At 39.7% G+C, this 21727-nt stretch overlaps 1 protein-coding gene across 5 annotated transcripts; it reads right to left on the bottom strand.

Annotated features, from left to right (window-relative positions):
* Positions 1–490: 490 nt before the first annotated feature.
* entpd1 (ectonucleoside triphosphate diphosphohydrolase 1) lies at positions 491–18787 on the bottom strand. Of its 5 annotated transcripts, none has more exons than XM_079333608.1 (11): positions 18434–18787; positions 18292–18397; positions 8276–8403; positions 7776–7893; positions 6031–6181; positions 5552–5711; positions 4866–5069; positions 4436–4693; positions 3554–3667; positions 3296–3433; positions 491–1120 (listed from the first exon to the last, which is right to left on the bottom strand). In XM_079333608.1, exons 2-11 carry the CDS (start codon positions 18305–18307, stop codon positions 914–916), a joined length of 1494 nt encoding a protein of 497 aa, XP_079189734.1. In that variant the 5' UTR covers positions 18308–18397; positions 18434–18787; the 3' UTR covers positions 491–913. The 5 variants fall into 5 exon arrangements, with proteins under 5 accessions (XP_079189734.1, XP_079189735.1, XP_079189736.1 ...); XM_079333609.1 differs by having other exon boundaries at positions 18292–18391; XM_079333610.1 differs by lacking the exons at positions 18292–18397; positions 18434–18787 and adding an exon at positions 18154–18254.
* Between the last annotated feature and the right edge of the window lie 2940 nt (positions 18788–21727).

The raw sequence follows: 21727 nt of genomic DNA, 5'->3' as shown, positions 1-21727 counted from the left end.
GGGATAATCATAGTGCAATATTTACCCACTAGAGGGCAGCACTTTCATTTTATACACTAAAAAGACAGATTACATTATGAATCTCAAGCTTGTTTTCCTTCAGTAATGCAACTGAAAGAACATGTTAGTGTTACACCTGAAGGTGAGGGGACACAATGTTACATGTTACACTTTTTATTAGGCTACCTTTTGGCACAGCTGCCCCAGTTATAGTAGTCCTAGTCCTGTGCTGTTTAAAGTATGTTTTATGTCATGTCTTTGTAGATAGTGATCAAAAGCAACTCAAAAAAAGGGGAAAATTCAAGATGTCTTCCAAATATATTTTTTCTTCTATTTCCATTGTTATTTTGTATATTTTAAGGTATTAATAAAAATCTGAATAGTAATTGTATTTGAATCAAGTCAACTCTAAATAAAGAACAATCAAATCATGCAACGTTAAACTTATACCTGATTATATGACTTAAAAAATGTACACATGACAAGCATATCAAACTTTTATATAAACTTGGGTTATTTTATTTATACATTAACATATTCACATCATAATTCAAGACACCAACATGCAAACTGATGTGGGAACACACAATCAAGCAGGCATTCACACTCACACATTCAGACTCACACATACACACACAAACAAACACACACAGAGAATGTCCTTCAACCAGAGAAGCAGAACTCACTCCCCTGAGAGAGAAAGGTTTCGTCCTTCTGAAATGTCCTTGAATCCACATGAGCTATGGGACTGTCGTAGTGCAGCAGATTTTGACCTTAGACCTCCCGACAGAATCTGGGAAATGTACAGTCGACTATCGTTTCACAAATCGGGAGATACTTCACACGAACAGGCCCTCACAGATATTCCCCTTCTCAAATTAATATATATATATATTTGTGTGTGTGTGTGTGTTTATACGATCTGGGGCTGTTTGGAACAACGGGGCCATAGAGGACGCAGGCTAACGATGAAGAGGATAAAGAGCAGTATTGCCATAATGGTGACTATAGAAACGTAGCCGGCGTGTGGTAGAGGGGGGGAGTCAGGAGCCTCAGCTGGAATCATGTTGGTCAGATTCAACATGTAGCCCAGAGTCCAGCCTGCATCACTGCCTTTTATCTGCACACAAACACAGGAAGGAAAAAATAACAGAGTAAATACACTAAATAAATACACTATGATATGAGATACTTTAACTTACATAGAGGATTTATTTTATTTATTTATTAACTTGTATTAAGCTTTAAATGTATCAGACAGTACTCTAAAACAATTGGTGATGTTTATACAACCTCACTTAATTGAATATAGGCTTTGATTTAATGGGATTGCTGACATTATTTCTAAGTGTTAAATTACTTTGTGTTTGTGTAGGTCATTCCAGATGTGTTTGTTCACCACCTTATTTGCCTCTATGAAGGTTTATTCTCTGATGGGCCCACTGCCCAACAGAAATGTAGTTTTGCTTATGTAAATTATGTAATCTGAATCATGTTGGACGATTGAAGTGACTTCATGATATTTTTTTATTTTAATCTCCCCCAAGACTCCTAATGCTGTATCACTGCAATATACAGATCTCAAGCAGCAGATAATATTGGTCACGTTGCTGCTATCTTGTGGAAATTATAAAAAAAAAGAAGAAAAAAAAAAGAGTGGTCAATAGCTTTAATTATCATTATTATGTGTGTGTGTGTGTGTGTGTGTGTGTGTGTGTGTGTGTGTGTGTGTGTGTGTGTAAGGAATCAGGTAAGATGTTATAGAAAACATCTACGCCTCTTTATATTGTTTTATACCATTATTAAGGCTGTTCTTGCTGGTTTTTAGTAACAGGGAATTTGGCTTGCATGTATTGTAGAGCATTCCTATCCATAGACACAGTTCATTTATCTCCCCACACTGATGATATGTTTGTGGGGCTGCTGCTGTGTCTTTGTGGAAGCAAAGATCGTACATTAATCACATGGCTGGTGGTCCAATTTCCTGGCTCCTCCTTGTGGAAGAAAAATGTGATGTCGAATCAGTGGAAAGGAGGCAGATTGCAAACTGCCTTTCCTACTAAGATTCTTTGGAAAATCCTGATTGGCCTATCACAATGAGAGAATCTGTTTCAAGTTACAGCTAAGATGGGAATTAATTTGTAACAATAAATCTGTTCATATCTCACTTATTATTATTCTAAGGCATAGTGTTAGGCAGCTGGTGTGTAAATGAGGCTTTTGGTGCATTATAAGACATTGGCAGATACATTTGAAGAGTTCCCCTTTGTCTTGATTTTAAAAGCAGGAAACCAACATTTGTTTGATGGCGGTCTGTCAGCAGAGTCATTGTAGCTGTTTGGATTCTTCAGAAGCTCAAACACTGTCTTTTCTAGAAGAAATAACCACATTACCATTTACTATAACGGTCAATTCCTTAACACCACTGTCTTTGACCTGAGGAAGTGTGTATCAGGTGTCTTGGATTTGTCTGATTTTCGCTGATAGGATTGCTTAAAGCTAGACTGAGAGCCAGTATTTGATGGATAACACAGTTTGTGTTTCAGTTGGGCAATCCATTACAGTGTTTGGCTGGTGATGTTGTTAAAGTATGTGTTTGAAAGTGCTGAATGGTCAACTAGGAGCTCAGTAGATGGACAAAGTAATGTAAAGGCTAACAATCAAAGACAGTCAACTGTAAGCTATAAAAAAAACACATCTTATTTGTATTTATTAAGCAATATCAAACAGGAGGGATTTTTGTCGTTCATTTCAGTACTGCTGTAATTCAGACAAGGATGATCATAGCTCTGCTTATATTTAGCACAACAGCGCCATCTCCAGTGTGATGTTCCTTTAATACATAAGGTTTTACAAGAAACAAAGAGTCAAACATCTAAAGTTGTGCGAACTTGAGGGGAACTTGCCCTGCCAAGAAATACATTTTCTTACACACTTGGTATACCTTAGTAAAGAGCAGCTTCTTTTTATTTGTACCTTAATCTCCTTTTTTCAGATCAAATTAGATGCAAACACTGAGGGAAAAAATCCTCCTTTCTGCCTCTCTGCCTGGAAGACAATTATGACGAAGGCCATTTGCTTATTGAGATGTTAATTTACGTTATTCAGAACACCTAGGCGGGGAGATACTGTAGTTAAAAGTGCTGTTTTACTCTCTCCTCACTCTTTAAGTGCCTCTTGTCAAATCAGATTCCATGCTAGGAAAAGCATGTAACCAATATTTTATGACGGAAATCAGGAAGTCTGGGCTATTGGGTGTGTTAAACAGGAAAGGAGTGGACAGTGATCTGCTGACCTTTTTGATGAATTTAATATCCGAGTAGCTCTCTGAGGTGAAGTTGTATCCTTCTGTTAGCAGAGTGAGGATGTACGTGCCAGAGAAACAATAGTCAGCCAGATATTTCACCTTAACCTTGGGATGCTGCTGTATAATCTGTTCAAAAACAAATGAGAAGTACTGAGAGACTGTAGGACAAGTTAAAGACAGGAAAGTAGATATGATGATATGATAGATATGGCGGAAGGGGTTTTTTTATGTCCTGTATACACTGACCTGACTCCAAGGAGTAGCACAGTAGCTTGTTAGCTTTTCCTTGACAGTGTCCAGAGGGATGGATGTGTCGGTCAGGTTGAGGAAGTTCATCACAAAGTAGTAAGCAGAGAAAGCCTACAGAGTGAGAGGCGGGAAGGAAAAGATAAGTCTAAAAGACATAAACTACGAGGAAACCCCTTTATAAATAAATAATACTTAGCACTAACATTTTGACGCAGAAGGCTTTTGCTGACCTCCATGACTCAGACCTGTCTGTGACTTAAAAGTAGATAGTAGTTTCGCTAATATTAGGTTAATAAACCTCTTGTTGAGCTACGGTTTTGCTAGCTTGTCAAAACTGCTGAATAGATCAATGAAGCATAACGTTCCTGACATCAGAATCAACTGGCCACGGTGTAGTTGATTGTAGCATAACGTTAACTTTTTACTTCTCTCGGCCGCATTAACGCTTCAAACTTCCTATAAATGGTGTTCACCTGTAAACAGTACATGCAAAAATCCAATACGGAAATTCTTGTTCGAACCCATGGCGAAGTTACTTCCGGGTTGGCCTCCAAAATTACATCATCACATTTCTAGTCTATTGGGAAATTTATTACCTATGGTTAACATTATGAAATTTACCCAGAACATGTGTAAATATCACAACAACACTGAATGTTTCAAGAAGGTGTTTTGACAAAGGAAAGAGGAAGTTGCGCTTGCAAGAGTTTACATCATAACAGTCTGAATGCATGTCGAGAAGTAAAGCCCCACCCTAAAAATTCATTTCCATTCAACAAGTTAACAGTTTTCCCAAAATATCGTAAAAAATTTAAGCAAAAAAAGCAAAAAACGGAATGGTTGATGCATGCACACAGTAAACAACAACAGCTATTTTACCCCAAATGGCCCCTGCAGAAGTGGCTGGAAGACCCCATTGAAGGAGCATTGGCTGTATTTGCAGTGGGTAAAGTTGAAGACATTTTTGACCACGTCCTGGCATTCTTGGAAGTTTCCTTTTCCCTGTTGAGTAAATGCCTGAGGTGCTCCTTGGGGTTTCCTGTTCGACACGCAGGGGCTGTCATAGAGGGCTGAGTAGTTCTTTGTTGAAGTGTAGCCAGGGTGAAAACAAGGATCTAGTATTGAATTTGGACCTGACTAGGATATAGAGTGAGAGATAAAGAGGTGTAAGTCAGAGAGAGGAAGCTAATTAGATTGAAAGTCAATATTGTTTCAAAGATTCATATCACTCAGAATGATTATTTCTTCGATCTCGTATTAAATCTAATTAGTCTATCAAAGTTGAAAAGGAGAAGATATTTTTATTTACCTGCGTCTGGTGTGCCAGCATCAGTCGCAATGCTTGGTCTTTCCCGTAACACAGGAAGCTGTGGGTGTACAGGTTGTAGTCGTTTCCATAGAGTCGGAAGGTCACAGAGTTGATCTGTGATTCCGAGCCGTCAAATTTATCAGATATGAAGCTAATCTGAGTGGAGGCCCCGCCAAGGTCAAGGGCCCCTGTGGTTTCTAAACCCTGCAGTAGGGACAAAAGGCATTGAGGTCAGTGCACAACAGGAACCAATTGACTGACATGCATCCCTATATCAGAATCTAAAAGAAGCAATGTTCTGATCATCTCTCCTGACAATACATAATTACAATAATGTCTTAACTTGAGTATTGGCTGATACATAGTATCCCTTCCATGCTATGTGGTAAAACAGTTTTTTTAGCTTAAACTAACGTTCAACTTTCTGCAAGCACCTCACTGTTGTTGATGTGTTTACTGACCATTTTATACCAATATCAACGGTTTAATTATTTTTGGGTACCATTACCAGGATCAGCGATCACGTTCTTTCTTTTTATTGGTGTTTCATTAAAAATGGCTTTAAACCTTGAAGTATGTAGACTGAGCTGATATGTGTTTTGGTACTGATACAGATATCAATAGTGTTACAATACTGGTAATGGTATTGGGTGACACTGTCTAAAAGTGGTCAGAGTTGCTTGTACCTGTTCAAGGCGATCATCCAAGTAGTTGACAGTGACCCAGCCGAAGGCGCCCTCCTCCTGTCCGCTCAGTATTCTTGCTCCTTGAAAGGAGAAGGGAGTCTTCTGTAGGGTTCCCTCCACAGCTCTGAAGACCTTATCTGATGCAGAGCTATTCTCCAGACTGCACACACAACATAAATTCATTAGAGTGATTCACATCCATAATTCAAATCAATACAGCAGCCCATAAATAATTGACAGACTGTGTCGTATATAATGGATATGACAGTAACATATTCGCTGCTCTGGCAGTTTCGTTCATGTGCGGATAAATCACAAAATAGGCGGACAGAAAAGGCTACAGACTACAGCACTTTGGCTGCTAGTGGAAACACTGATCACCGTCAAGACTTAGGGTCCCTAGAGCTAGCAAGAGAAGGAATGCTTGTCATTAGACGTAAGTTTTACTACGGGGACGTTGATGTAAACATGTGCCGTACTTTAACAGTCTCATTCCAGCAGTGGCCCCCAGGTAAAGAGGGGTTTCGTGGTGTCTTCTTTCAGGGACCCACTGCTCGGCCTCCTGCATGCATGCTTTCAGAGACTCCCCGGCTTTCAGTGGAGCGGAGGCATAGCTGGAGATACCTGGACCTGCAAAATGTTCAAAGATGTTTGAAGCAATTCAGTCAAAATTCCTGTCGAATACAATCAGAGATGTTGGCCTGTTTGAGAGTTGAAGGAGATCTGTAGAAAATGTAAGAGCTGGAAAAGACGTTCACTGTTGAGTAGGGAGTTTGGTGAAAATGTTATCAAGTTATCTGCTTCCTGTAAGCGTGTCTGACGCACTCCACCTAAAGCAAGTACTTAACTTAATCTATGTGAGCCTCCCAGAGGGTAAATTATGGCCAGAGGTAGCCCTGAATAGATATCCAGCATGAACATGCAACTTCTACCTAATGTGGTATCAGTTATAACTCTTTCACTAACTCTTCCTGGGGAAAAAAATGACGATAAGGTCACGACTCTCTTTATCTGAAATGTTGCACAATTGAAAACCTCTCAAACTCGTATAGCTTTACATTAAACAGGCCTTGGTAAAACATCTGCACTGCAGCTTTGAAGCGAACCCCACTCAGAGCATGTCGATCCTATTATCCGTGGGAATCCACTGTCTGCTGTTATGAAAGTGCCCCACTTCAAACTTTGACAACCAAAGTACATTACATGAAGAGAGAGGCCGGCATACGCAGAATGTGCTCTGATAGGTAAAAATCCTTTTTTTTAATCAAATTACAGACGAGCATCTCACAGAAGGAATAAGTCTGATAGACATATTACATTAAGAGTTGAGAAGTGCTTTTGTAGCTCTGCAGCAGAAACAGCTGGTAAAAGATGCCTGAGGCTGAGACTTTTGGGCACACTGGTTTGGATTTTTATGCCAGTCTCAGCAAAAAATCAAACTTGACTTCAAATATGTATAAAACACTTAATCATGGACAGGGTTTGTTTACTTCATTGACCAAAAACTTATTGTGGTTTCACAGGGGCTGTTTCTTTCTTTGTTGCTCAGTAACGCCCTCGCTGAAGGTGCTTGAAAGCTCATAATAATGACTTTATGAAGCTAATTGTTGCTACAAAACATCTGGCTTTAAATGTTGTGAAGATGTATTTGGCAGGTGTGTAACAACTTCCAGTAAGGACAGCCTAACACAATGCTTCTACACTTAACTGCTGTAAAAAAAAAAAAAAAAAAAACACTGCTAGCTTCATGTGAAGAACTTATTATTTACAGATTGACAACATGTGGAGAACCTTTAAGAAAGCCAAACCCTACTTTACTTTACTTATGACTTTATTACTCTTATCACACAGCGAGAAAGTCATCAGAAGATTGTGAAGGGCTTTTTATCTTTATGATGAGCAATTAACTCTGCTGCCATGAATGTCTGTAAATTACAACGTTCAATCATCTATTAGGTATTAAGAAAGTATTTAACAAGTAAGTGTTTTATAGCAAACAAGCATTTGATCATAATTAATCTGAAAGTTTATTGAGAATTGATTAATAGTTTGCATAAAGAAAACATTTTGGTTGTGACTGTCTGCTTTTATTTCAGGAGTAATTACTGTGAGAGGATATGTGGACACAATGGAATCTCTTCCTTATATGTTACATTGAAGTGCTTCAGTGGTTGTACGTGTGAACATGTGGGGGAAGTTGTTCATGTGTGCTGCTACCTTTTACCTTCGACTTTGCACGAGTGCTTCTGTTCCACTCTCCCTGTGTTGTTATCCTTCTCTGCCGGCCACTCATAGATGTACAGAGCTGTGTGGGAGGAACCAGCGTCCAGCACAATCCCATACTGGAGAGGAGACAGAAAGGGGAGAAAACCAGGTCAGCGCTATGGGACGTAAATCAGACACGCCTCTTCAATTTAAACATTCAGTAAAATAATGAAAAAGACCCAAGTGAATATAGATTTTACTGCTCAGCTGAAGTGCTTCATAAAACAGCACCTACTCTGTTCAGCTGATACCTGGGCCTGCATTTGACTAACTTGGTGATTTAAAATTCTTATCAACATCCACTGGCCTTATTTGGTCGTACATTCCCAGAACCAGTAGTAAAGGTTGAGGTCATATTGACATGAGAGACCATATTTATCCTGTGGACTTTGCACAGAGATCCCACTGTTACAAAGTGAACAGGCTATACAACATTTTAACATTTTTCCTCTACCATACCTTGTACTTTTGGAGGAGGGGCCTGTTCTGCAAAACTGCTACCGTCACCAGGGCAACAATCGCTATGACACCAATCACAGTGATGATGATGGTCACAGGCGTTTTCCAGGGGTTCTTCTCTTTCATCTCTGAGAGCGTGGGCGGGAATAACAGACAGACAGGAAGCAGAAGTGAGAGGGGTAGCCGGAGACGAAACAGAGGAAGATGGGGACAAAAAAAAAAAAAGAGGAAAAAATGAGGAGTGTTAGTCGTACGTCTTGCGTCCAGATGTGGGTGATGTCACAGCTTGTGTTCTTTGATGTATGACCCTTCTCCCGGGTGTTGCATAGAGAGTGTTTAATTGTGTTGTTTTGTAACCAACGACTACAGATGGATTTCTGATTTGGAATGTCTGAACTCAAGCCAAGCTGTTCTCTGATTCTCGAGGGGGGGATGTTGTTATTTTAACCACGCGTTTGAGAGGGATTTCCACCTAAGTACTTAGCTAATGCTGAAAGATCAACAAGATTTCCTCTTTGGAAGTTGATGAAAAAGGCAACAGGTTTCACAGTCATTATTATGGAAAGTAGAGTGGAGAGTGTGTACAAAACAAAGGAGCGGATGAATTCAATCAAAAAGAGAATTGCTTCCCTATATCCTGATTAATGCTTTAAGTAAGAGTCAGTGTCAGCCAACACATACTATTGGTTACCACATTGTGGTGCAGGTAGGCTTTAAATATTAAATTAAAATAATGTTACATTTTCGTTCCAATTTCTTTTTCAGTACACATTGAAAGAGACTACTTTAAACAAAACACACATGTGCAATACATGAGCTTGTATATCCAGTGTTTATAAGAGGACAAAAAAGGGAGTTAACAGATACCAACTTTATCCAAACACACTCACATACACACATGGTTGTTTGAATAAAACCAGGATGAGTAAACCGGCAGACTCTATCTAGGTGCACGTGAAAGCCTCGTACACACAAACCTTATAGAAACAGACCGCACTGTAGAGTGCTGTACACATGTCAGTAATGCACAAACAACATAAACACACAGGTACACTCACATGTTTTTTTTTTTTTCTGCAGCAGGGACAACAAACCTAACCTTTGTCCACTGTGGGAAAACACACAGAGACTGAAAGTTACACCGAGCTAAAGGCAGCGAGCACAGAGCGGAAGAGAGTACTTACCTCTGCTGTCTACTTCAATGAACTTACAACTGAGAGGGGAGAGCAAGAGACTGAGAACGAGAGAGAGAGAGAGATAGAGAGAGAGAGGGAGGGAGGGAGGGAGGGAGGGAGGGAGGGAGGGAGGGAGAGTGGAAGTGGAGAGGAGAGGAAAATCTGCAAAAGACAGGAAAAGGAAAGAATGGACAGAGGGAGGTAGCAGGGTGATAAGATGAGAGGTTTTTCCATCGGGCCGGACAGAGGCTCAAAAAGAGCTGTGTGTGTGTGTGTGTGTGTGTGTGTGTGTGTATTTCTAGTGGAACACAGAGTTTGGCATTTCCTCTCCAAGCTGGGGAAGCAGAGCCTGTCTCTATGGAGACACTAGAGTGAGTTTGTGCGTGTGTCAGTGCACTTTTTGTGTGCATGTGGCCCCCTTAAAATGGACTCTCCTTTTCTCTCTGTTAACTAATGAGAGCCCCAGCATTCTCTCTCTCTCTCCCTCTCTCTCCCTCTCTCTGTGAGATGTGTAGGAGGGAGGGGAAGTGGGGACTCCCTTGTTTGGCTGTTTTTTATTACTTGCAGGCTGTGATGTCATCTGTGTGACGGATTGGAATCCCCTGCTTTTCTCTGGGTCAGTGTGTGTGCGTCTCGTGTGTGTTTTAGAAGAAAGGGGGGCTTGGTGCAGAGAGTGTGCGCGTGCAAGTGTGTATGTGTGCTTTTGAGTCTGCTGTTTCAAATCATGTCTTGCATGCCAATTTGCCCCACTATTCACTGTTACATTCTGTCACTTGCCTCTCTCGCTGCAAGCGTGTAGATACAAGATCGCACATATTTAAACATGCACGGGAGACACACTGTCAATGCTAAATTGAAATATGTCGTATCACTCCCTAACTTTTCCTAGTCTGGAGGGAGCTGTGTGAGTCAAAGCCAACGGTAAGGAAACGCACATACACTCGTCTCACATACACGCAGTCGTCTCCACCCAGAAGTATCCTGTAATTGTTTCACTTTTCCATGGCTCTGCTTTTCTCTCTTTTAAACATTACAAAGCGGTGTTCAAACTAGATAGAGAATGTCGGACTAGTCAGTCTAGTCTGGCTATTAATTCACTCGGTGAATGAGAACACATTTTTCACCTTCCATTTGGTGTTGTTTCTGTAACAGCTTTCATGCAAATGCACAAATTAAATCTTTAAAGTCTCGATTTCCTCTCAAGCTTGAAATCAAATAAATGAATGATTCAAAATATAAACCACCATGGCGCGCACCCCCCCCCCCCATGATAACACTTATGGCTCTAGAAAATAACAGACACTTGATGTCACCCTTAAGTATCTCAGTGTTTTCATGGCTATCAGTTTACAGCTCTGTTGGCTGAGGTGGCACAGTCTGGGTGGAGTTGGGCTAACTCAGGTAAGAGACAACTAGGGCTTACTGTCAGGCTAAGACACCTGACATTTAAAACAAACAAGCCACAAAACATTCTTGGTTTAAGTCTCAGTATCATGTTAGTGCACGCCCAGCTTTTGTTACCATTTCATGAATGATCCTCTATGACGACAGCAAGAATTATGCCATTTAAATAGCCTTAAGTTCTTTGTTTTTGTCTGATTCGTCTCCTGGCCGATATTTCTCTATTGTAGATTAACTCATGTCAGCATTCTGCGTGCACACTTTCAACATAAGCCAAAATTAATGTACATAAAACTCCTGAAAACTTCACAAAATTCTCAGGTGGATCTGCATTTCTGAATGCAAATGGGGGATTTTTTTTTTTTTACCATACACATTTCTTTTTGTGCCATTCAAGTTGGGTTGAGCACGTGTGAACAGCAGCATTTAGGAAACTTAACTGTGATTGTAAGGCTGGGGCCGATGAGCAACTGGTGTGATTGCCGTGCACATCGTGAAAGCTGCTTATTACTCTTTTTCTAGTGCATGTTCTTATCTCTCATTCTTTGATACGTCCAGTAACACGTAGCATTGATATAAAGGCACATTTCCGCCATTTCCGCTTCGTCCCATCATGCCCATTATGGAATTAGAGTGCATGTGCTTAAAAGGCTTCACTAAGTGTTTTTTTGTAGCTTTTAAGTTTTTATTTTGATGCAGAATTTGGGAAAGAGCCACAAAGGAAAAGGTTTCTTTGCAATGCAGCTTAAAAATGTTCTCCATTGGCCCGAAAATTGGCAATCTGTGAATTTTTTCCATAAAAAATCAATAACAATATATTTGGCTTAAAAAATATATAATATATTTGAAGCTATTTGTGAGGCTTTCTTTATTTTAAAACTGTGGTGATAATGTCAAATCAGACGGCAGCAAATATTAATGTATGGTGAATGAAAGAAAGTGACAGCTGGTGCAGCTCACACGCCAAAAACATATTAAACTTGATAGCCATTATATTGTGAAAAAAAACCTTCTTTCAGTTGTCTTTAATTTTTTAGATGGTATGGGGGAAATCTTTTTGAAATTGTTGGTATAAAAGTGAAAAAAAAAAAGGCCAAGACAATGGACACGACACAACACACAAGTACACGAGCGTGATGAAAGGCTTATCCTGATCCAGTCTTGGTTAAACCACAAAACCTTGCCTGCATGACTGTCTGATTCTAATCATACAAGACTAGTGTGTTGCTTCAGTGGCATTGTGGGATTCATCAAACCTTTCTTCCAAGACATGCGACCACACTGCAGCATGAATGAAACCACATGAGGTTTCAACATATGTTTACATTTACGTTTACGTTTTACGACTCTTTCGCATGCCTTGATTTATACTGACGTTACGCAGAGAGTTAGTCTGGTAAATCTGAAATGCATGTGAACATCTGCAGTGTGTCTGACTGTATCATGAATAACAAGCTTTGGCATTAATGAATGACTCTGTTAATGACATCTGGCTCCAACAACAAACTCCAGCTTCTCTATGGTGATAATCCAAGTCTGCGAGGGAAGTGGCAAGAGCAGGAGGTTCACTGGGCTGACCTGAACTTCTCCCTTCCTTCCAGGCGTTGTTGACTTTGAGGAAAGTGTTTTGGTAGAGATTAAAGCCAAAGTCCTTTTTTTGCTTTTACTTTAAAGTAGGGAAAGATTGTTGCATAAGGTGCAATCACTCAGTGATGACGACACTGTTGGCAGTTGGCTGAACACAGTTACAAACACACATGCTGAGACAGAAAACAGGGCTTACCTGAGCAGTAAATTAAAAGCGTCAGATCATAAAGGGACATCAGCACGGACTGGAACACAGGCGTTTAGACCTCACTCACACCAATTTTGTATATCTGATTGTGAATGATTGTATGACCCTAATGCATCCCTAATAATAACTGCTACATGTTATCATATCCCAAACTAATTCAGTCCTAACTCTGTCAATTGGGACGCCTGTGTGACCATGAATGTAGAGGGAAGGTGAGGGCGACAGGAAGACAGTAGGGGTAAACAACTTCTGCTATCACTCGGCGTCTCGCCCTTTTTATGAGTTTAATGCAAATATTTGAAGCATTTTTTATAGATTTCTGGCAAGATAAGTAAATAACAGAGCATTTTTCTCACTAAATTGTATTGGTCTGGTTTAGAAGGACGCTTCAAGAAAAAGCAATTTGGAGGGAAACTCCAGGTTTAATAAAGTTCTTTTGCCTGCAGAAAAAAAGTCAGTGTTGCTTAGATGAGCAGCAGTCAGATCATTAACCTACAAAAACATTGTTCAACAACTTCGACATTTAAAAATAACGTAACGGCTAATGCTCACTGACTACATTCAATCCATTAAATTATATCGTACAAACTTGTCAACTTGTTTTAATCCATTTATATCTTTATTCCGATATTGCACAACTAAAATATTTCAAGGTGAACTATTTAGTTAGAGACAAAGTCTGCATGACTCATAATCTGATGTGAAGTCAGCACTCATTTGTAAAACTCACCACATGCTGAGTCAGCGCCAATGTATTGGATTTGCCGTTGTTTTAGGTGTGAAAACGAACAGAGAAAATTCTTCTCTTTTCTTGTAGAAGCCAAGCAAATCATGTTAGCTGGCATAATTGTTTGTAAACTACCTTCCTTCTTTCACATTGTCAACACAAGGCTCACCAGTGCTTGACAACAGCTGTTGTCTGCTTAGGGTGCTGATTGGCTAATCATTAGTCCCTGGGCTCACTGGCATCGTTGCCTAACATTGGAGTTTCCTCTCAAGATGCCAAACAATCAACTCAGTCATAATTTCAAGTCCAGACTCTGGCGAATCATTTCCAACTCCTTCTTTTAATCTCCAACAATGATGAAGTCTACGTAACACCTAGTTGTGGTCTTAAACTCAAATATCTGTCAAAATTGACTGGCTGTGACCGTTGGTTAGTGAGACAGCTCTGGCCTCTCTACAACCCAGATATAAACAAGCACAGTGAACCGTTAGCATCTCATAGTAGCAGTGCAGCTTGACAGTATCTTATTCCTGTCTCCAAAACAGGCACAAAACCCCCCCCCCAAAACTTTCCCTCCCATAATAATAAAATGTACATAGGCAGTCTGGTTGAACTGACATATCGACTGCATTAACCTTTAACACATTTAGCACCAGCAGGAAGGACCACAGGCTGGCGTTAGCAACACTCAGCAAACCAAATCACATCATTTACCTGCAGACAATTTCAAAATGAACTGTGCTCAATTGACTGTTGTTGTTTTTTTCTTGTTAGACAATTCAATTAGTCTTACATTGAAATTTCTGTTTAAGCGACCAGGAAACTAGTCAACTAGAAACGCCTCCATTAGCTTCCTTTGTAGCTTTCAAAACAAACACGTAAATACACAGAATAAACAAGCGCTCTGGCACAGCAGCCGGTCACTGTCCTGATTCTGTCCCGATTCTAAAGAAGGATATTTAATACACAAGTCCAGGCAAATGACCTCATTTTACCAATACAGTTTCAAAAGCACCTCGCTTAAGGACTCATACAAACAAACATAGATACACACTCACGTCAATGTGCAAAAAGTCCAAGATGCACATCTCAAACATTGGCTCTGACATCATGCAATACTGTATACAAAGACTGTAACAACTCTGGAGTTTTTACAGGCAATATGTTGCAGTCCAGCTTGTTCTTGTTATATATTTTACGAGATATGACCTAACAGAGTCCACAACCCTGCTGATTTGTAACTGGGCCCATAAAACTCCTGAGAAAAAGCGATGGAATAACAAAAGAGAGGTAGAAAAAAAAATGAATCAGCACATACCAAGAGGCTTGTTTTTTTTCCACACTCGGGACATGAGTCAAAGTGTGGCACAGTTGGGGATCGACCGTGTGGTTTCGTAATGACAGGGACGACAAGGCAACAACATCCCAGCAAGGTCTGATCTGACATTTGTTGTTCTGCTTTTGTGGTTAGACTAACAAGTCATATGCCCATGTTTGGAAACATGAACATTGTGGAACAAACACATGACTCGGCTAGATTGGGCCACCACAACACGCCTTACTGTACAACAGGCGTTTAAAGCTTTCAAGTAAATATAAGGGGAAAAATACAGATTTTGAAGGTAATGTCCGGAAATAAAAGCAGTGTAAATATACACATTATATACACATTTAAAGTTCTTAATTCTTAATTCTGCGGCTGCGCAAGGCAGTTTAAGAAGGGAAGAAATAATCAAAACTGAGAGGAGGTATGGGGTGACATAATAATAGAAAAAAAAAGGAGTAAAGTTGTACGTAATTATTATTAATAAATTGAAATACTATGAGCTGTTTCACTGGTATACCTGGAGCTAAAAAGCAATTACAAAAACAGGTGTTGCAAACAAATGGGTTGGTCAGGAAGTGTCAAAATGGTTGATGCTGAAACACTCGAGTAGCTCAAAGTTGTAATTGCATATTGAGTTGCCTATATGCAAAAGAGGCATGCATGCCTTAGAGGCATATACAAGAGGCATGCTCTAAGGCAAAAAACCTATTTTTTCCAATTATAGAAGAAGACATTATTGGAAAGTAAAGTCTTTAAAATGATGGATTTGAAGTTTAGAAACATTGAACTCTTGTGTTCAATTATGTTCGCTAGAGTCGATGGACTGTTCCGAAACGGAACACAAATGAAAATACACCCACAAAAAACAACTTAGTGCTAATAAAAACGCTTCCCACAGAAGCACACACACACATACACTCACACACACACCACATTGTGCCTGTGAACAGAGCGGCCTTGAGTTGTCACTGGGCTTTGTGCTACTTTTTTTCCAGTTAACCAGGAAACTTTTTTGTCCCTATAACGAGACAACACACTTAGCAGCTCTATAAATATTCTTGTTCTAACTATTGTGAAAGGGCACCGTCTGCTGCTTCCTGTAAAAAGGGAACCTCTGTCGGCGCGCTATGATAAATGAGAGGAAGCATGTCCTGCTGCCACAGAGAAGTGTTCGGTCTAGTCTGACCTCAGCTAAAGCATACGCTGACACTGACCCCGGGGTGGGCTCAGCTACCTATAACCTTCAGCAGAGAAAAAAAAAACATTGGTAGTGTTGGATCATTTTCTAAGAATTTGCACATCCCTCAGTGAAGTGAAATAATATAGCACATCTCTCTTCTGTATACACTTTGGGGGAATCGTCTAAACACTTTAGACATATAAATGACCTGAAAATTCTTTTAAAGAACATTCTGGGGGGGCAGGGGGGATTTGGCAACCCATGTTGAGGCGGGCAATTAATCTCTTTGCTGACCTTGTCTTGTACATGTATACATGTTCATTTCCCAATTAAAGCAATCTCCTCCTTAATTTACCTGCATCTCACAATAAATAAGTGGCATGGAAATTTAAAAAAAGGATAAGGATAGACTTTATTGATCCCCAATGGGGGAAATTCAGGTGTTACAGCAGCTCCAAAAGAACAGTAAAATAGGTCATATGGACAGCATCAACAGCAAAGAAGAACAGCTATGAGCAAGTTTACATTAATTAAATTCTGTTAATGCCTTGTTCACCTACCCCGAAGCAGGGTTAGAATAACAATGATATAGACACAGTCAGGCTCTCTCTAATGGTCTGGTTTGCTTTTGTATGTAATAGAGAGAGAGAGAGAGAGTGAGAGAGAGAGAGAGAGGGTATAAGACAATTTCAATCCAGACAAATGATGATGGATGTATGAATGATGATGGAGATCGCTGCCTCTCAACAGCAGGTTAGGGGTTTGATCCCCAGCTCACACAGCCACATGTTGAAGTGCCCTTGAGCGAGACACTGAACCTTCAATTGCTCCCACTGCATCATATCAATGGAGTAGTACCCTTGGTGGTGAATGATCACTTCATGTTGAAGCCTCTGCCATCAGTGTGTGAAAGCGGTGCGAATGTGACATGTAATGTAAGAGCGCTTTGAGTTGTCAGACGACTAGAAAAGCGGCATACAAGTCAGTTTACGGTTGAACTTTAAAGAACTCTAATAAGTTGATTTGAGAGAGTGTTATTGTTTCTCTTTGGCTACTGAACTTTTCATCTACTTTGAGCATGGAGCGTCTTTCATTTTAAAACATTACAGTCCATTTGTCTGTCTTTCTTTTTTTTTTGCTTCAAAACTATTGGCTGGAGTTAAATAGAATCCGTTTTGAAAAGTAAAATTCAAAAAGTAAATTAAATGCCCATGAGCTCCATTAAGTTGGAGGCAACAATGTACGAAATATGTTGAAATTGTCTGTCTCGATGTTCAACCCAAACTTTGGATGGCGAATAAATCCGTTGAACTGACCTTTGATACACCAGAGAGCCATGTTTCTCATCCTGAAAGTTCAGAAGAGGTATCAGCCAATTTGTGCAAACAAATTTGACGTGTGTGTACATCTTTGGGATTCTCTAAACATTCTTGATTCTAGTGCCTGAAGAGCAAACAACAATCCTCTTTAGGAGTCAACAAATTGGAAAAGTATGCTTTGAAAGTTTAAGTTGCCTGAATAGAAAACAAACAGTTCTGCTTTCAGTTCTCGGACGTTTCTGCTTTTTGCACTTACACAACACTTTTATTAACTTAGAAGACTAACGGTAGGTGAGAAACATGTATTTATTCAAACAAAATAATACCACTATCAGGTTATAGGCAGAAACAGACGTGAATCTTAAAGTTCAGTTTCGAAAATCGACACTCGTACAATTTCAATTTTTAAAAATAACCTTTTGGCTCAAATTTCGTCAAATATGATCATTTGTTGTGTTTAAATTTTTTAGTTGAAGAAACATTCTTCAATTCATGTATACCTAGACCGTTTAGTAATACACAGGTAGTAATAATGTCAAAGTCTGCTCTTAAATGCCTCTTTCTTTGTTTAACATACTGAAAATATTGTTGGGGGAAAAAAAGATGTGTGTAGCTATTTGAACATCAGTGAGATATTAGGTCAAGGATCAGATGTAGTCATTATCAAACTCTATCAAATCAGATAACACTGCACACAGACTGTCAGTCACATGCTTTCATATAAAGTACAATAAATCTCACATGATCTGAAAGTGAGCCAGTATCCTCAGCGACATGAGAGCATAGAATCCCACAGGCAAAACACACACACACACACACACACACACACACACACAATGGAGGCACCTGCTTCTACCACACAGTCCACACATGTTATGGAAAAGTCTCACACTGTTACACAGCTGCTACATGCAGTGAAGCAAGTCACACAATCTGAAGAGAACACGCACTCACCTGACACTTTACATGTACTGTAGGGACTTCTGGTTTATCCCTCTGTTGGGTCAGAAGGACTTCCTGCTCCCGTGTGTTTGTGTGTGTGTATGTGTGTGTGTGTGTGTGTGTGTGAGCCAGTCATAGCAGTACACCTACCTCTTTGTGCAGACATGGGTTCTCTCTCAGCAGCAACACAATGCTCGTTCTATTCTTTGCCCCTCACTCTCTCTCTCTCTCTCTCTCTCTCTCTCTCTCTCTCTCTCTCTCTCTCTCTCTCTCTCTCTCTCTCTCTTGTAACACAGCTCTCTCTCGGCTCAGTCTAACGTTTTCAGCACCTCCTTTCACATACACTCGTTTTATTAAGACAAGCAGAGCTTCCCTCCTCCTCCTCCTGCTCAGCCCACTCCCCTCCTTCCCAGGCTCCGCTATAGCTTTGCCTTCTGTTTCCCCCTTTCCTCTCTCTCTCTCTCTCTCTTTCTGTCTTTACACCTTGTATCGTTTTCTTCCTTTTCACGACTCCTCCACTCATTCCTCCTGTCCACACTTTTCGCGTCTCCCCTTCTCATTGTACCTCTGCCTCGATCCCTCTCCAGCTCTCCTCCACTTGTGTCATTTTCATAATTTCTCCTTCTGCCTCTCTTCTGCGTTTTTTATTTATTTTTTTGTCATTGGCTCTGTCTTGGAAAAGTGGGTCAAACATGAAAGCAGTGCTAGATCTGGATGAGAGCTGAAGCTGGAGGGAAATTACAGAAAAAAGCAGCGAACTGATGCCTCCCGCTGAAATTCTTGACACCGTATTTTAGTGAAAACTAAACTCTGTGGGGGGAAAAAAGTCTCTAAATGTAATGGATCTTAAGTATTTAAACCAATACTGAACTATAAAGTCAACTGTCAAAGGCATTTCTATGAGATCAATATGCAAAATAAGACAGTTTAGAATGATAAAAAAAACAAACATTGAGTCAAAGGCTAACTCATTGACTCTTCTACCTGTATGTGTGCTCATTCCACACACTACCAAGGCTGAAACACAAAGCTCTGTCTGTTGATGGTCACAAGGGACACCAGATTCAGATCCACACACACACACACACACACACCAGGCTACACTTTAACCACGACAATAAACCACCACTGCTAAGCCCTGGTACCAAGCATGAGAAAAATCTGCCACCATCAGCAGAAAACACTTCATATATGGGTGTGATCTGTGCATCGTAATGCATAGTGCAATTAGTCCAAGTAGTATGAAGCTCGTTTTTTGTTTTGTTTTTAGTTTAGTTTTTAACTATAGAACCACAGGCTGAGGTATTATTTTACAGGCAGCACACCCTGTATTGTTCCTACACTGATAAAACAACAAACACAATTTATTATGACAACATTAAACCTCAATTAATAATATTCTAAATGACAAGCAGAATAGTTCCTTTGAGATGTAAGTAATGTTCTGTTGTTGGGCTGGAATCTGTAAGCGCTCCATCAGTCTGTCAGTGAAAATGAAAATCATCATTAGTCATGGTGAATATCTATCTCTGCAGTGGTGTGCACAGTGAGAGGGCAGAGGAGGTTACTGCCTCTGGTACTAAAGCTCAGAAAGCCACACTTTAATGCTACCGTAGGCAATTATTTTAGAGGCATTCTTTGTGTTTTTTGCTGACATCTTCTATACATCCTGATGGCAAACAATTTCAGAACAAATGCTGTGAAAAGAAAGAAAACAGATATCAGACTGTTGAAGGCATGCACAGTTCATTTCATACCTGCCTGTCTATCTCCCTATACCTGCTTGTGTAACAGTGGTTCACACAAGTTAAAGCTCCTCAGCTACCCAAGAAGCCTCTATTCATGTTTGTCATTTCCCCTTCATGGTGATACTCTCTTCCTTGGCTGGCTGTGTTTTTTTCTTCTTTTTTATCAACTGCTGAAGTTTAATAATAGATTTGTATTTTTTCAGTAAGGTATATTTACGTTACAGCTGCAATCTGAGATGAATCTTCTGCTATGCTACAAATATCCAATAAAAACGCCCCCTCTTTTATTCATACACTGTCATTAGGTTAGGCAGGATAGGTCATAAAAATGACTGCAGATTGATACTTTTACCACTTGAACTGAAAGCATTATCTCTGAAATGATCGTTACGATGTTACCCTCACAGATGAAACATCTCAGCACAAATTGCACAGGGAGGAGAACTGATCAGTCCAATACAGCTCACTTCACATTTACCTCCTGCTCAACACTTGGATGCTTTCATGACATCTCTTTATTTCCAAGAACATTTGAACTGTATGCACTACTTCATGTTTTCCTTTAAAGAAAACCCAGACCCTTTTATCCTTAAATAAGCATAATGTAATCCAACCAATGTTTGATCTAAATCCTTATATACAGTAGTTCTGGCTGCTATTGATATATTCAGTATTTTCCAAATGGGACTGACCTTTAACTTTTTTCAACAAATCAGGTTCAGGACAGAATTCGATACATGTTACATTGTCTGAAAACACTTACATCATCACCTTGAAAAGTAACAGAATGAAATAGTGTTATCTGAAATAATCCTGATGAAGCTGTTGCAACAAGAACTTTTTTTTTTTTTTTTTGTTGGCCTTTCACAATTCTAGGTTTCCTCATTTTACAAATCGCTTACTGATGCAACATCTGACACTTCCTCCGGGCAATGAGACGGAAATGACAGACAAGATGGAGGCGGACAGCTATTTAAAAAAAAAATCGCCCAGACATGGCTCATGATATTTGTTGGCCCACATGTTCAATCATCAATCACTGAAACGTGACAATGAATAAATCAAATGTTTAATTCTGTGGCTTTTTGCCTGACTGGCGCCCAGAGGGCTTTTAGTCAGAGAGCAGCTGGTTAATGAAATGCAACCACAACTACAATATATCATGGGTAATGTCTGAACAGTGTACATTACTCAGTTCATATGGTCTGCTTTCAACACATTGCATAGTCAGAGAACGTTATATTTCCTTTCTTATCTTTCCATTATTTACTTAATTTACTGAGCTATTGATGATGCTTAAAAATGTAACAGCCTGCTGTTGGAAATCCAAAAAAAGCAGAGCCAGCAGACACCTTTAGTGGCTTTGATCCAATGCTGAACACCTAACAAATTTTATATAATAAAACAAAATGTGTGACTGTAGGACCCCTGATGTTGATACTGACACCACTAACAGTACTGTTACTGATTTCAGATTATCAGACCCGTTTAGATCGGTATCAATTTGTGCTCCTTCTACATTATTTTAACACTATGTTGTGGAGATATGATGATGAAATAGTGCTTATATTTAATTTAACCTTTATTTATCCAGGAAAAAAATCCCATTGAGATTAAAAACCTCTTTTTCAACTGAGTCCTGGCCAAGAGGCAGCAAACATTACACAGTCAGACTGACAACATACAGACAATTAAGAGAAATTAAAATTATAAAAGACAATGAGTAATAAAACATTTTTAAAAACAGTTACAAGTAAAGGAGTGTGTCTCAAGTTCTCTCAGCTTGGATTTAAAAGCATTTAAAGAAATCAGTTCAGTTATTTTCCAGTCTTTTTGTA

This window comes from Symphodus melops (assembly GCF_947650265.1).
Source record: "Symphodus melops genome assembly, chromosome: 21".
NCBI lineage: Eukaryota > Metazoa > Chordata > Actinopteri > Labriformes > Labridae > Symphodus > Symphodus melops.
This window is presented reverse-complemented; position numbering and strand designations above follow the sequence as displayed.